General features: G+C 40.1%; 1 protein-coding gene across 1 annotated transcript; it reads right to left on the bottom strand.

Annotated features, from left to right (window-relative positions):
• Positions 1 to 12140: 12140 nt before the first annotated feature.
• LOC132325739 (patched domain-containing protein 4) lies at positions 12141 to 13829 on the bottom strand. The gene has a single exon (XM_059843316.1). It carries the CDS (start codon positions 13827 to 13829, stop codon positions 12141 to 12143), a length of 1689 nt encoding a protein of 562 aa, XP_059699299.1.
• Positions 13830 to 15603: the final 1774 nt, after the last annotated feature.

The following is a 15603-nucleotide window of genomic DNA, read 5'->3' as shown; positions in this document are numbered from 1 at the left end:
TGCAGTTTTCAGTGCAAATTGAGCAGACCAGAAATAAAATGCTACAGAAGTCTAGAATACAGGTTGGAACAACTCTCTTTATCACTGGAGGGCAGCATAAGTACCAACATAAGCTAAAATAGCAAAACTCCAGTATTTTCAGCTGCTACTTTATATGCCAGAACAGCAATTGCTGCTTCTTTATAGTGGCCAGCTGCAAACAAGAGATGCTGCAGCCAGCAGGTCCGACCTGCCTCTGAAAGACAGATTTGTTGTCATGAATTTTACTTTATTGTTGTAATTTCCCAGACCAAACCCAGGTGGGGGGGGGAGAGAAATTTGTTTGCAAAACTCATATAAAATCTCCCCCCATCCTTAATTTTAATAGCAAATATATTTGCCAAAGCTCTCATCATATTATGGCTACTACCAAACCTGCATGCAGTCTCAACCCTTTGGGATCTCTCTCTTACAGCCAGACATAAATTACCCTGTTTCTAGGAGCTCAGCAGGTTTAGGGCCTTGCTGGTTGAAATGAGTTTCTTATTGTTCTATTTGCAACATGCACAGAAAACTTGGTCAATGTTTTCTATGTCCTTGGCAATGAAGAGGAGAAATTCATGCCACAGTTCTAGGCTACCTTTTCTTATTCATAACAACTTAGGGAGTTTTTGAACTATTCCTTGGAATAGAGTGAAAAAACCCTTTTAGTTCTCTAGGCTTCTTCTGTAACTTTGGGTCAAATCTGCATCCTCCCTCATGGAGATGAAACTAGCACAGAATCAGCACAAGCAGAAACAGCAGGACCTAGCTCAGGTGAGGAGAAATAGAATTTTCGAATCATGGAATGGGTTGGGTGGGAGAGACCTTAAAAATCACCTAGTTCCACCCTCCCAGCCATGGGCAGGGACACCTTTCACTAGACCAGATTGCTTCAAGCCCCACTCAACCTGGTCTTGAGGTATCACTGGCTCTCTGCTTCATTCACCTTGGCAGGTGTCAACACCTTCTCCCAAATAAAGCTGTGTTAGTAGCTAGGATGTAATAGAGGAAAATTCTTTTTCCCCTTAAAATCAATCTATTAGAGGAAGAACAGAGATTTTCTACTTTTTACTCACCTAAAAATGCTTCAGGTTGGAAAGGACAACTGGAGGACATCTAGTTGAACCTCCCTCAATCAGGGTCCCTTAAAGTGTATAACTCAGGATCGAGTTCAGATGATTTTGGAGTATCTCCAGACAAAGAGATTCCCAAACGTCTCTTGGCAATCTGTTCCAGCACCCAATCATCCTTACAGCTGATAAGTTCTTCCTCACATTCAGGTGAAAATTGCTGTGTTGTGTTTTCTGCCTGTTTTCATTTGAAAGGAAACCAGGCAGATTATCTGAGTTCAGTACATTCCCTCTAGACAGGGTGCCACAGACCAGGACTTCAGGATGCAGACAGAGACTTGAAGGAGAAGCACAAATATTCCCATTTGCTCTGGATGGAGGAATGTGAGTGAATGTGTGAATGATTTAATGCATCCTTAGAAGCTTGCTGTAAGCTGCAGGGTCTGAGGGATGCTCATGCTGGTGCCTGCACTATTGAGAGCAAGAGAAGAGGTAGCAACAGATCTCTGGGCAGGGACAGATCTCTGAGCCATGGGGCAGCCATGGGTGCAATGTGGGCAGATCTCCTGGGTCTTCCCAGAGGTGGTCAAGAAGTCCTGGGAAAGATTACCCCATGCCTTTGCACTGCAAGGGCTTGAAATTCCAACTCTACCAATGTAGGAAGAGGAGCTGAGAGCTGCCAGGGTTGTGAGGAGAGGGGAGAAGGCTGAATGAGAAACCAGGAGGAAACCTGGGGAGAAAAGATCCACTGGCAGGAGTGTTTGGTGAGGAATGGAACTGGCTTGTGTTCTGTGGAGGCCATTGTATAGCCAGCTCTGTCTGGGAAATTGAAACATTTGGTTGCATTTCACACAGCTTCAGGGCACCTGTAAATTGCCTATCTGCAGATGATCAGTGAGGGACCATATGCCAGCTCAGGGCTGCCAATTCCCTGGCTCTGACCCACTCTTCCCAAGTCCTGAAATGCCCTGTACCTCTTGTGAGGTCGGAGGTGCCAGTTCCTGATGCTGCCCAAAATCTTAGCTTCACATTTGCTCTTAAAAAAAGCCCTGTTAATTTCCTCTAAATCTAAATATAAGGCAACAGGCACCTGACAAAATGGTACTGCAATATGAATTAATACTGAATATCTTTCTGTTGAAGAAAGGGGAAATTCTAATATTTACGTATAACATATTTTATTGAAGATTTCAGTCTTTAAAAGACATAAGTATTTGGTATAGAATTTCAAGCTCAGCAAAAGGCTGTTGTACAAATATGGTCATGGTTGGATCTTGAAAAATGTGAACAGTTTTCGGCAACAAAGGAGCTTTACAAGGGAGGAAAATCAATATTGACTTATGCTATTTATCTGTAGCATAGCAAAGTTGCCTTCACCTGAGAAATCCCTGTAATTAAACATCTAATCTACATTCATACAAAAACAACAAAAAAAACCCCCCAAAAAAACCAAAAAAAAAAAACAAAAACAAACCAAAACAAAAAAAAGCATTAAGGAAATTCTGCAACTGAAAGGGAGGTAGAAAATCTGACCATCATGGGCTTAAAAAAACCCAAAAATCAAGCATTGTGTTGAAAGAAGGGGAAAATGGAGATAAAGAACAGAGAAAATTACCTGTATTTTCCTTACAGAACCTGCTTAATTCAGCCTCTGTTTTGGTTGCTGCTCACAGCTGCCTTGTTTGTGCTGCTCCAGTCACTGAGCTGCCCTGGTGCACTCCTCATGGCCCTCCCTAACCCCCACCAACCAAAGAGAACAGGCACACTGGTACTGCCCATCACCCCAGAGCCTCTTCTCAGCATTTTCATTGCAGTCACAATGAACAGAGATGCCTCAGAGGCATTAGCCTGACCTCATTTTATGCAGATACCCTCAGGTTTAGGAACTGCTTATCCCAGACTATTCTCCAGCTCTGCAGCTGCTGCCAGACTCGTGCAAGGAGCCTCATCCTAAAGGATCCATCTAGCTCAAGGAATTGCAGTGCATGTTTCTCCTTTAAATGTAGTCTGGGAGGGGACATCTCTAATATCTGATTTTTGCACGTTCCTTTCCATCCATGCTTCCACAAAGTATTGTCTCCAGGCATCCCAAGGGAGGAGTTACTCCATGGTTTTCATTAAACTCTTAAATGCTTATGGAGCCTGTGTACCTATTGAGCTCATGTTTTCAGGCAAAGTTTTTCAAAAAGCTTTGCTTTTGGAAGAGACAGAGATTAGTTTCACTGAACCATTCTAAGGGTTTTGAGGAAATGTTTGGCCTTAGAATTTCTGTTTCCTTTTCAGATTAGAATATCAGTTCACCCCAGTCCTCAGACTGACAAAGACTTATGTGCATATCTCCATATGCATCCTGATGGCTCCACTGAAGCCAAAGGGATTATTCCCCATGTTTCTGGCTTGGCAGTTGCATTTGTTTTTGCACAAGTGGGGACTTGATTTCTCTCAGTGTATGCAAGTGCTCCTTACCAGCTGCAGCCCCAGGACATGTGATTCTCCACTTCTGTCCTATTTAGGTCACCATTCATATTTAATTTAATTCAAAAGCAATAGATGATGCCATGACAAATTTTACACTAGGCACAAGCCTTTTTTATTTTTATTTTTAATTTTTTTAATGAGGAGTGTTAGAGTTTTATTGGCAAAGCTGAATTTAACTTCATTGAACAATTCCTGTCTTTTTCATAATAAAGACATATGCAGCATGTCTCTAGCGAGTCACTTGAAAGAAATAATGAATTAAATTAAATCAAAAGTTTCATTTTTTCTTTTAGAAATGAGCTTTAACATCACAAGATACTATATTCTCATTCTAAGTCAAATATCTTGGTATTTTTTTTCCAGAAAAAGTACTCAGCAAGTCTTTGTTCTTGCCTGAGTGTTGTATGACTGTAACAAATCACTAAAATGTCCCTGAGATGTCTTACATCAGGGAAATTGAAACCCTGAAAAATATATGTGCTTGGCACAGTTTTTCTACATATTGTGAAATTGCTACTATAATTGTAGAATTTAGTATGTTATGGGGAAAAGGTCTTTTCTTTTAAGACCTTTATTTCTGCAAAGCTTCTGTTTAACTTGAAGCACAGAGATAAGGGCTTTTCCTTATTTAGCTCAGTATTTAAACACATGCTTAAATTTAAAGATGTCCCAGTCCATAGGACTTTAGAATTTGATTAAAATAAATAATTTACTTGAGTATTTTGCCAGATGAAGATCTTCAGATGTAAAACACCATGATGAACATAGGCTGCATTGCTCTCTGTAGTTATAACTTTGAGAATAAATCAAGCAATGTCAGGATTGCTCTGCAGCCCTGAAGGAGGCTGATGTGGTTTGTCAGTGCTCATGCTGTAAAACAGTCCCAGTCTAAAAATTGGGTGACTGTCACTAAATTGTCTGGTGGGAATTGTCCCTGGGCCATGCCAGCACCCAGACTGTGCCAGGGTTGCTGGTGAGAGAGGTGGTTTTTTGGAGCAAAGCCGTGCCAGGGACTTCTGTAGATGTTTAATAGCTTTGAAGATTAAATTCCAATACCTGTGTCATTACAAGACCTGGAATCACCTGGTTTTAAGAAGACTCACCCTAAGTTCTGTGCTTCAGCTTTATCATACCTAGGACTTAGGACAGGATCCATGATGCTGTTCAGGAGCAGTGTGGCTCTCTGAGGTAGGGAGTAAAGAACAAATTCTTGTTCAGGCATGATGCTGTCCCTGTTTAAGCTTTCACAGCTGGATGCAATTCTCACACAGGTACAATAATAGCAAGGCTGACTCCTTGACCACTCTGCTTTTCCACCTATGGTGGGTTCAGAACTGGATTTTGCAATGACCCCTCCTTTTTCTCTAGAGGTAAAATCACACATCCTACTAATCCTACATTTAGTATTTGGGTCTGCATGTTGGGAATGAGGGCATATGCCTGGGGAGGTACACACTAACCACTGCTGTCCAAATCCTGCAAAATCTCCCTTGACATGGAGCTGAAACCAATGGGATTTCCTCCAAGAGAATGTCTGCTTCTGGCAAACAGGATGTTTTTGTAGGTCAGGGATTATCTTCAATGTGGTAAGTGGGAAAAAAGTTCAGTCCTTATTGATGAAAGAAAATAAGATCAGAGAAGTATCAAGTCAGAACTGCAAGAATTTGTGGACTCAGATTTCTCTATTCATGGGGACTTTTGGTCTATTTGATTGACACCCCTTTTCAAATTCCCATGTAAAAAATGTCTATCCATGACTAAATCTAAAATATTTCACATCCTATTCTCAAATGGCTTATAGAAAGAAAAGTGAAGCTTCATGACCTTTACAGAGGAGCTCAGTGCAAAATCCAACACACAGATGGGAAAGTGAGAAGCACTCTCAGAGTAGAGGGCTTCAACTCTGCCTTACCTTGGGGTATTTCACTTCTCCAGCAAAAGCTGGGCTTATCTGTTCATGATTTTGCTGTGTAAGCAGGGTAGACTCTGATGTGCTGATATTGCCCACATGGTAAAGGAGATGATTATCAACCCATGAAAGGAATACTGCCTGGAGAACCCAGCAGGCTGATGCAGAGGGATTGGAATTAAGCAGGACACTGCTGAAGTACCAATCATTTCTCTGTAGTTAAGGCTGTATCAGCATTTCCACTAGAATACTTGTTTCCAGTGGTTTGTACAATTAATGTGCTGGAAAATGTGCTCTGGACAGAAATTTGATGAAAAAATTGTTCCATGCAGGAGCAATAATTTCTTTTAGAGGTCATGAAGAAATGTCCACTTATTTTTCTTGCTGAGACAGAAAAGCAGAGAAAAACTAGGCATTTCTATGATAAAAGTATGCTGAAAAATAAATGCCTAAAGTAAAGTAATCAAAAGTAGAAGTTTATGAGATAAAAACCTCATAAAAATGGAAATTTAGGCTTAATTTTTTCCCGAGTTTTCTTAGAGACACTTTTCTGTCTGAAGAAAGTATTTTGCTATTTGGGCTTTGTTATAAATTAGTTAGGTCTGTACCACAGGCTGCACTTTGAAGCATAGAAACATCTTCTATTTATTTCAACAGAGTTATGCTCTCAGAATTTTCAAAAATAAATAGGGAAATTTTGAAGAGGTTGAGAGCACCCAGAGAAGAATAAAGTGTGAAATAAGTTGAGCTGCAAAAAGAAGATAGTCTCAAGGAGCAGGAAAAAGAAACTCTGTTTTAATGAGGAAGCAGGAAAAAAGTGAGAATAGTTTTGTGGACACACTGGTATGTCAGAGAGGAAACAAAGAGAGCTAGGAAAGATGAACTGCTTCACATTTACTTGTTTTCAATGGGGTTTTGACCGCCAGTGTGGGCAAGAAAGCCAAATCCTTGTGTTTGGCCTGAACATCCAAAACCCACCTCAAATTTGTGGATAATCATGTTTTATGTGGCTATGGGTAGGATGAGCATCCAAGTTTCACATTGGATCCTTTGCTTTTAAACCATGAAGGAGGTAGAAAGAGATGAAGAAATGGTTGAGGGGAAAAAAAAAAAAGATTGCATTTGGGAAAAGCCTCTAGGATTAAGAATAAAAGCTTCCAGAAAATTCTTTTACCTGACTACCATATCAGAAGAAGGATTTATACCACTCCAGTGCTGGGCAGGTGAGGTGTTGTGTGGGGCTCTGTAGTGACAAGTGGGAATCTCTCAAAGAACATCTCTAAAAAACCCCTTGAAGTCTTCTTGGTCAGAGGTGTATCAGCTTGTGTCTGCTGTGGTCACAAATTCCAAGTTACTCCTGGAGAAGTTATGAATTCCTGCACTCAGCATGGGTTGGTACCAGGGGTTGATTGTATTGCTGCTCTTGAGGAGGCACAGAGAGAGCAAGTGGGGCATGAAATAACCTGTACTTGCATCTCTCAGCTCTCACCCACACAAGTTCTGTCAGGCAAGGAACAGTTCTCAATCTCCTCCCCAAGGGTTTGTGAAAAAAAACATGGAATCCCTTCCTTTGTTTCCATGGAAAACAGGCCACGGGGAGGCCCAGGCTGAGGTGGAACAACCAGTACTAACCTGGTGTGTGACCTTGTTTATGCAAGACTACAGTGAAAAGAATCCTTTTAGGCGATGGATGAGGTGCTTTCCGTATCCAATTTCCTTTCCTGTTCAAATGCCTTTTGCCTCTGTAAGAAGTTAAGAAAGAAGAATCAAAGCTTTATCTGTCTATAATAACTTGGTTTTACTCCAAACAATGTTTCACTTGGTTTCCACTTCACCTTAATTTTCTCAGATATCCTGAGTACCCCTGTTTGTTTAAAGCCTGTTGGAGGAGACGTTGCTTCTTTGTGAAGAATCCAATTTTCCCAACACTACAACATGTCTCTTGCTCACTGACTGCCTAGCTTTGCTTCCTTACAGTGTTTCCTAGGAGATCAAATGGGAGCTTGAAGTACTCAAAAACCTAGTGTTGCAATGAAAAATAACTTATTAAAGTTTATAATTACTGAAAAATTAATCAGAGACGTAGCATGGTACTTGCATAAAGACAATAAGCCAAGCTCTTGTCATAGTGAAATATGGAATAACTACGTTGAAATAAATCTTAATTATGCTAGAGTTGCTACTCAGTGTGACTTAATTAGGAGTAGAGCAGTGAAAGCCTTTGGGGAAAAAAAGAACACTGATTACAAAACCACTTAACTGCATATTCTTCCTTCCCCCCTGGTTCTTTTCCTTCCCATCAGAGAAAATTTCAAAGCTAGAGTTGTTCAAGGAACTTGAATAGACATTAACATGTGGCAGGTTACATTCTAAATATGAATTGTTTGAAGTAAAAAGTTGAGGGTGATAACCCTGAAGATAATCTCTTTAAATTGTGCATGCAAGGTGTCATGCATCCATATCTACCTTGACCTTAAAGAGTGCTTTACTTTGTTAGGCACTAAATTTATGAAACACAGAATTGTTTAAGTTGGAAGGGACCTTAAAGACCATCTAGTTCCAACCACCTGCAGTGGACAGCACACTTTGCACTGCTCCAAGCCCTGTCCAGCTTGGCCTGGGACACAGACAGGAAGGAGACAGCCACAGCTTCTCTGGGTAACCTGTGCCAGGGCCTCCCTACCCTCACAGTAATTAATTTCTTCCTAAAATCTAATTTAAACCTACACCAAGTACTGGACTACAGAGGTGAAGACTAAACTCTAATTAAAAAAAAAAAAAAAGAGATAAAGACAGAATATTAGATTGAGGTTAAAATAGCCCACAGAACATAGTCTAAAGAAATAGATCTTCACTGCAGCCCCCCAAGTGCAGCATGCAACTATGGCTATAGAGTATAGACAGATATATTGTTCAACAAGCACACCAACTATGTAAGAGGCTCATTTGTCATGGTATCACTTCTTACCAGATAGAAGACATGCAAAGTCAAATATATCGTGGCAATAAATCTGTTGACTTCAATAGAGCTATCTCAACAATGAGTTCAAAGCAATATACTCTGAGGGAATGGAACCAAACCAAGCAAGAGATGCACACAAGATTTTTGGAAGATTATCTAGATCATATATAAAATCAGACATTAAAGGAATATGCACAGTATTGCAGGGGATTTATGGTAACTGGGGAAAAAAGGTGTGTAATGAAGCTGCAGTATGTTATCAAAGTGTCAAATTGCTTGGCATGAGCTATGTGCTTTCTTCACAGGTGCTATGCAGCTCCAGTTAAGCTTAAAAGGTGCTGTAGAAAAAGGTATAATGCTCTGAAAAAAATTGTAAGAGAATAAACAAAAACAAGTAGAAAGAATTAAAAAATAACAGACTCTGCATCCCCAAATTCTTCCAGTTTTCCTTGTTCCACAGAAATAGATGTATTTGCAGAAGTAAAGGCTGCACTGGTCCTTTTTTGGTGGATGTGGAAACTGGTTGAAAAAAATAACAAAATTACATCCATGAGAGATGTGGTTTGTTTTCTGCTTCACTCCTGCATCGACAGAGAAATGAAAACTTTCGAGTCCCAGAGTACGATCTGTATATTTGGTACCTGTTATACAAGTGCTACTGCACATGCATGACACTGAGAGGAGCTGGTCTGACACCTCATCAAATTCTTGCTCATTTGTGTGAGCCCATCTTTAATATTGACATTTTCTGGTATCCAGGCTTACTGTACTCTGCTATGGGAATTCCATTTTTTTAAACAATTTGTTGTGCATAAAACTTCATAAGCAAAACTTGGGCCGAGTTATTCCTGGAATTTTTCCCTAAAATTGAAGCTTGGGAGGCATGCTTGTAATCTTTTCTCTTTCTCCTGATATTTTGTTATTTCAAGTGGGGTTAATCTTCCCAAGCCTGGATGAGTCTGCTGATTGCTGAGCTTCCTTGATCACTGGTGGACAGAAATCTGCATTTCAAAAAATGTGATTCATTTACTCCTAATATACAGCTCTAAAATGGATCAGAAATGTCTGTCACTCTCTTATGGCCATAAAGGAAGTTCAGATATAAATATCTACACTGCTAATATCTGAAGTTAAATGAGATGAATCCTGGCTTTGATGGCTTTGGAAAGTGCTATTTCCCTCAACACAATGCATGACAGACATCCCTGGGATACATCTGGGCAGTGCAAGAGAAGACCAGGAACTTCCCAGGTGACACCTCCAGAAGTGATAACCAAGAGTCACAGTGCTGCAACAATTCAGGCTTTGTGTGGGCAGTGGAGGAAATCTAAAAAGATTGGGAAGCTTGACATTCACAATGGACTGTTCAAAATAGGATGGATATTGCACAATGTCATCAAGATGCAAATCAAGGTCAGTAAAAACTTCCCAGCTAGAGACACATCTGACCCATAACCCAACACTAAAACATCCCCCTCTTCTAAACCTTACTGAACTATTTAGATCCCACTTCTGTGTCTGGCCTTTGAATATTTTGGGTCAAACCAGTAACCTTGATCTAGCTACCCCTGAATTTTCAATCTAGATTCAAACTTTGGAAGCTTTTCCTGTCTAGAAAGTTTCTTCCTCTCTAAGACATGTTGCACTCAAAAGTTTCCTCAAACAATCAAGAGCTTTGACCACTCCTAAAACACAGAGGTCATTTTTGGCAAATGATAATGGCAAAGTACAGAAAATATAGAGAAGAGGTGAAATCACATTCCTTGGAAGCAGAAGCAGCTCATGAACATTAGAACTGGCATTCAAATGGCTTTTTTTTTTTGTACTGCAGGTGATTTTTTTCTGTCTCTTCCTAACCATAAAACAGTAGGAAGAGGTGAGACATGTCACATAGCAAAGAATTAACATCTTGCAGAGAGCTTTTTAGTAGGACATATATACACTTCCTCGTCAACAAACTCTGCAGGTTTGAGACTGAGTTATCAGCCACAAATAGACATGTATACACATTTTGGAAGGCAAATAGCTTCCAGATTATCTTTTAAAGGTACCCACAAGTAATACAAAGTAGACATAGACACTTCATATAGTGATATCTTTACATAGTGTCCTCATGGATACTATAGGTTCAGGAAGACATTGCTCATGGAGGAGATGCTATACCATATTCCAGAAAGTAGAAAGCAAGCCCTTTTAAAATACTGAAAGGAGAGATTCACATGGCAAGCTCCAGTGCAGAACTGGGCCCAGAGCAAACTGAAATGGCTAGATCTGTTTTCATCCCTTCCCTTGGGCTACTAAGCTGAATAGTTTACAGAGCAGAGAAAGTCATTCATAGTCCTTTACAGTACAACTTCTAGTGCCACGTAATAACTGAGGATTTACTGCACTCTCCTGTGAAATTTTAACTGCCATAACAAAGCTTTATGTTGCAGATGATCAACACTCAAATATTTAGGAATAATAATAACAGTAAAAAAGACATTTCACCCTCCCCTCCCCTTCCCACAGGGGACCAGTCTGTCTTCTTACAACTAGGGGTTGATCTGGCCCCATGCAAACGTTTACAAGGTGGTTTTTTTTTTTTTTTTAGTGTGTGGCAAGTTTTTTGTATAATGTTTTGCTTAAAGAAGGGGAAAATCCCACTTCCTGCAGCATATTGCAGGGACCAGCAAACATATCCCTTCATCCCTTGGACCAAATATATGATGCTAAGACTGTGCAGGTGCTCCAGAGCTGACTCAGCTGCTGCACGGTCACATTGTGCCTGTGAAATGCAATCCATCATTGCGTTTGTAGCGCCTGCTTGATTAATATTCAGTATTTAATGTCAACACTGATAAATTAGGATTCAGAAGTGTTACACTGCAGGAACTGCAAACAGTGCTGCAGTGATGGTGGCCTGGATTAGTTTTGTGAGATCTGTTAATTCAAGGGGAAATTCATAATTACCAAAATAGGCGTATGGTATTAACTACCAGCTGTGACCTCTTGGGATAACAGTGATATGTCATCTTTAAAGGAACTACATGTTAGACTTCTAAATGGCTATGATTATTTCTTCTCCTGTATAAATAGTACTTCTATCCCTTTGCCATCCATATTTGCAATAATGCTCTAATTGTGGTGTTACAGATAGACAAGGATTTGGGAAGTACTTTGGCTTAGATAGTTTTAAACATTTACTTCCCATGTGCATAGGTTTCATCTTAATTAACTTGCTCAAGAAAATAAAAAATTACCATGGCATTTTCAATCTCTCTTGGTCTTGTAACCTTTTCTCATTTGAAATATTGTTTAATTCTCTTCCACGGACAATTTTTTCAAACAAATCTGCCTTTTTCCCAAGTGTTTACTTAATGGTAACTCTATTTTTCACCTAAACTTTAGTCCTACATATGACATATTAAGCAATTCCCATTAGAGCTACAGTTTGAGACTCTGGAACACTTAATGGCCAACAGACTCTTCCCTGATGGAGAATGAGGATTCAAAGGAAACATTTGAGATTATTTCACTTTCATTATTTTTGTTAAAAAAAGTTTGCACCTTGTGGTGTCATGAATACCCCTTCTTGATCTTCCTTTGCCTTGTCAGACCTGGCCAGCACAAGCAGCTGAGATCTTTGCTCTATTTTCCCTGCATCTCTGTGCAACGCTTTTTTAAAAAGAGAATATACTATTATATTTTTCTAAGCCTTTCAGACTGCTGTAACATGATCAGGATTCTCCTGAATCTCTATGCATTCGATCTCTTCTCGTTCCTTCCTTTTGGCCCGTTTCTTTTTCTTGTGGTGCTTTTTGGAAGGTGGGAAAAAGGTTAGAAAGACGGGCAAAATAACAAAACAGTGCAGAAGTGTGCAACTGCCGGCAAGCAGCAAGCATTTGAACAGTGTGAAGGTCAAGTTTGAAGGCACAAAGAGAAGGGGGACCAACCCGATAAGAAAGGAAGAAACGTTCTGCAAAATGGCTGTCCCATGCTCTTGGAGGGAGTTCTTTATACACTGAGTTCGGGTGTGCTCAGTAGCTAATACAAATGTATAAAGCAGGGGTGCACAGTGATCTATGGCAAAATTCAAAGTGTAGATAAGGCACAGTATAGAAATGCAATCCATGTCTACATTCCATAAGGTCATCAAGCCAAGGACACCCAGCTCTATTGAGGTGACACTGAGGATTAACCAGAAATTTCCCAGAGGGTGGATAACCAGGAAAAAGGTCAGTATTAACACCAGCAGGATGCCAAAACCAGAAATCAGGACAGGCATAGTTACTGATAAACCATAGTGGTCCATGAAAACAAAAGTAGGGTTGAACACAATGAACTTGATGCTCTGTATAAGAGAAAGTGGCCTCAGCTTCTCCAGCAGTTCCACCGCTTCCCTCTGTGTGTTTTCACTAGTCCTGGCCACAAGGTACAGACGAGAAGCAATTATGTTGTTCTCATCTCCAGCTTTGGAGAAAATGATGTCATTTTTGAAGTGCTGGAATTCTGGCTTTTTTAAAAAGGAGCTCTGGAGGATGCTGATAAAGTCACTTTTGTTGGTTGCACTGATGTTACCCACTCGAAGGTATTGGTAATACTGTTCAATCCAGGACACGGTGTTGAACCCCTGGCTGAGTGTTTTTAGGTCTTCCTGCACAGTACCATTCCAGTACTCCAGAGGTTCATAGATGTAGAAGCCTATCACGGGGCTGTAGTTGCTGAAATACTTTTGCTGTATGAGGGCATAGGAGACACTTGGGGACTCACTGGCAAGAAGGTTGATGATGTTGGCTCCATCATTAATCTGTAAGCACCCCATAAAGGAGAAAGAGGCATAGATGAGATACAGTATCACCACAAATGGCTTGACATAGATGTTGGTAATCCACTCGTTGTAGTGCTCTCGGAGGAAGTGCTGGATAAAGTGGTGCTGGTACGGGTTGGTCTCGTGGTGGGAAGTGTGCTGATGGCCGTCGTTCATCATGGTCTGGAACCACACAGGTTTCCGGTCCAGGTATTCTGCCGAGGGGATTTTACAGCAGAAGATGCTGTGGTACCGGTTCTGCTCCAGCTGGCCAGCAAAGACTAGGCAGGAGCCAAAGAAAGAGAAGATGTAGAAGTAGTTCAACAGGATGGAGACACACATGTTCTGGCAGAAGACTTTTACAGCTTCGATGTTGGTGAAGGGGCTTGCCCCCATGCCGAAGGCTATGAAATACAAGGAGCTTGTCATGGTGTAGGAGACCATGACATCTGAGTAGGCGTCTGCTACTCGGTCCTTGAAGGGCAGATTCTCCCTGGTCCGACGCCATCCTGAAAGAAGTTCAAACACTCCTTTGGTTCCGTGACCTGAAATGAGAAAACAAAGTTTGTATTCGCGCGTAAATATAGAGGGTCCAATCATCCCCCAGGTGTTTCATCCTCCAGCAGTAAAAAAATTTTGTCAGCTAAATTTTGTCATGTTTTTGTCACCAGTTAAACAAATGGAAAACTCTAAGTGTCTGTCTAAAGCTAAATTCCACATTCACCTGCAGGTGCTTAAATTAACAGCCCTGACATTCTAAGACTCTCCATGCTCAGAAAAAAAATGAAGACACTAATTGATTTTAATGGACATTGAATTACTTCCCAAATAGACTGCAAATACAGGAGAACTTAAAGTTTGGTTCAAGTCTGGGGTTCATTCTAAAAATTTATTTTGTCATCCTATTACATCTTTCAAGGTTTAAGGGATTCAACTTGAAAAACTTAAAAATACACATAACATTTTCTTCCAAAGAGTATAAACTAAAGGGATTATTTGAGAAATTAGTGGTTGTGACCAAGAGTAGTTGTTTCTTTGAAGATGATAAAGGAAAGATTATGCTGTGAGTACAAGTAACCAGAGTAATTTGTATCATGATTCTCTGCCTAGTGAGTGAAATTGGAACTCTCAATGATAGTGTGCAAGTTTGCACACCATGAAAATTGACATGCTGGTGGTAATGATGGAGAGTAGTATACTGGCTGAGCCATTGGTCCACATTGTCTAGAAAATGTACGGGTTTATTTTCTATGATTATATCTGTGTCTCTTTCTGCTATCCAGAGCTCCTCCTGGTGACCAGGAGTTCTCTTAGCTCATGTGAGAGGACATTCAGAAAAGTCAGATGTGGTCAGAATTTCATGACAGGTTCTGACTCTGTATTCCATTCCTAAGTGTTTTAGGGTATGATATTTTAATAAACTAAAATTTAATAGAGACTTACTTTAATTTTACTTGTCCCAGTCACAGTATAGGAAGTCTACAGCTATTAAATTTTGTGACAGAATGATAAAGTTGAAGCTGATCTTATGGAAAAGTTTAACAAATAAGTTATGTATTATATATACATATTCTTATAATGTGTATGTTGAAAAGAATTCATATAATGTGTATGTTGTATATATACACATGCACATTCTTTTTTTTTTTTTACCATTAGAGAATTTCAACTTGAGGGAAAATAGAAAGGCCAGCATTCAAAAAACCCATCCAAAATGGTTTGGCTTTCAAATAATAATTAAAATAATTAAAAATATTAAAACCATTAAAACCACAAATTTGAATTTGGATTAGAAAGTGGAAAGTTCTCTTCACTTTGGATCTAGCCCTGAGAAAATTCTGGCCAATATAAGGAGACACACTACTGAGCAGAAAAGAAGCAGGAGCAGATTGCAGATGTTTCTGCCTCTGTTTGTGGGCCTTCACTCTCTGTAGTAGAAGAATTGCATGAACCGAAGCAGGCTCAAAGCAAATTTTCTCAAATCAAATCCAGAAATATGACAACAGGAGACTTGCAAATAACCAAGTGTGTGCAATGAAAGGTCTGTTAAGTTTGTCTTTAAATTTAAATTGTTTGGATTCATACAGCTGCTTATGTTGCCCAAAGCAGACTCCTGACAGCCGTTCTAGGCAGGGAAAATTACAGCATAAACTGTCAAGTTCTGTGAATGTTACCTGCTCTACTGCAGCTCAGTGTCCCCAGTGAAAGATAAACATACAGTAGTACAGAAGTCTTGTGGTTAGCAAAAAGCCTGTGAGGAAATTCTGCTCTCTTATGAACCAGCATCTCAGTTCAGGAGGGACCTTGAATTCCCTGGTAAGTTCAGGGTGAGTTGTTCAAATTCTCAAGGCACAGCTGCCTTGCACACTGTCAG

The sequence above is a fragment of the Haemorhous mexicanus genome, chromosome 3 (assembly GCF_027477595.1).
Source record: "Haemorhous mexicanus isolate bHaeMex1 chromosome 3, bHaeMex1.pri, whole genome shotgun sequence".
NCBI lineage: Eukaryota > Metazoa > Chordata > Aves > Passeriformes > Fringillidae > Haemorhous > Haemorhous mexicanus.
The sequence above is the reverse complement of the archived record's forward strand: the minus strand, read 5'-3'. Positions and strand labels throughout refer to the sequence as shown.

What these genes read in the sequence shown, in the direction of transcription:
- LOC132325739 (XM_059843316.1), bottom strand. Translation starts at nt 13,829, where the DNA reads ATGATTGGACCCTCTATATTTACGCGCGAATACAAACTTTGTTTTCTC.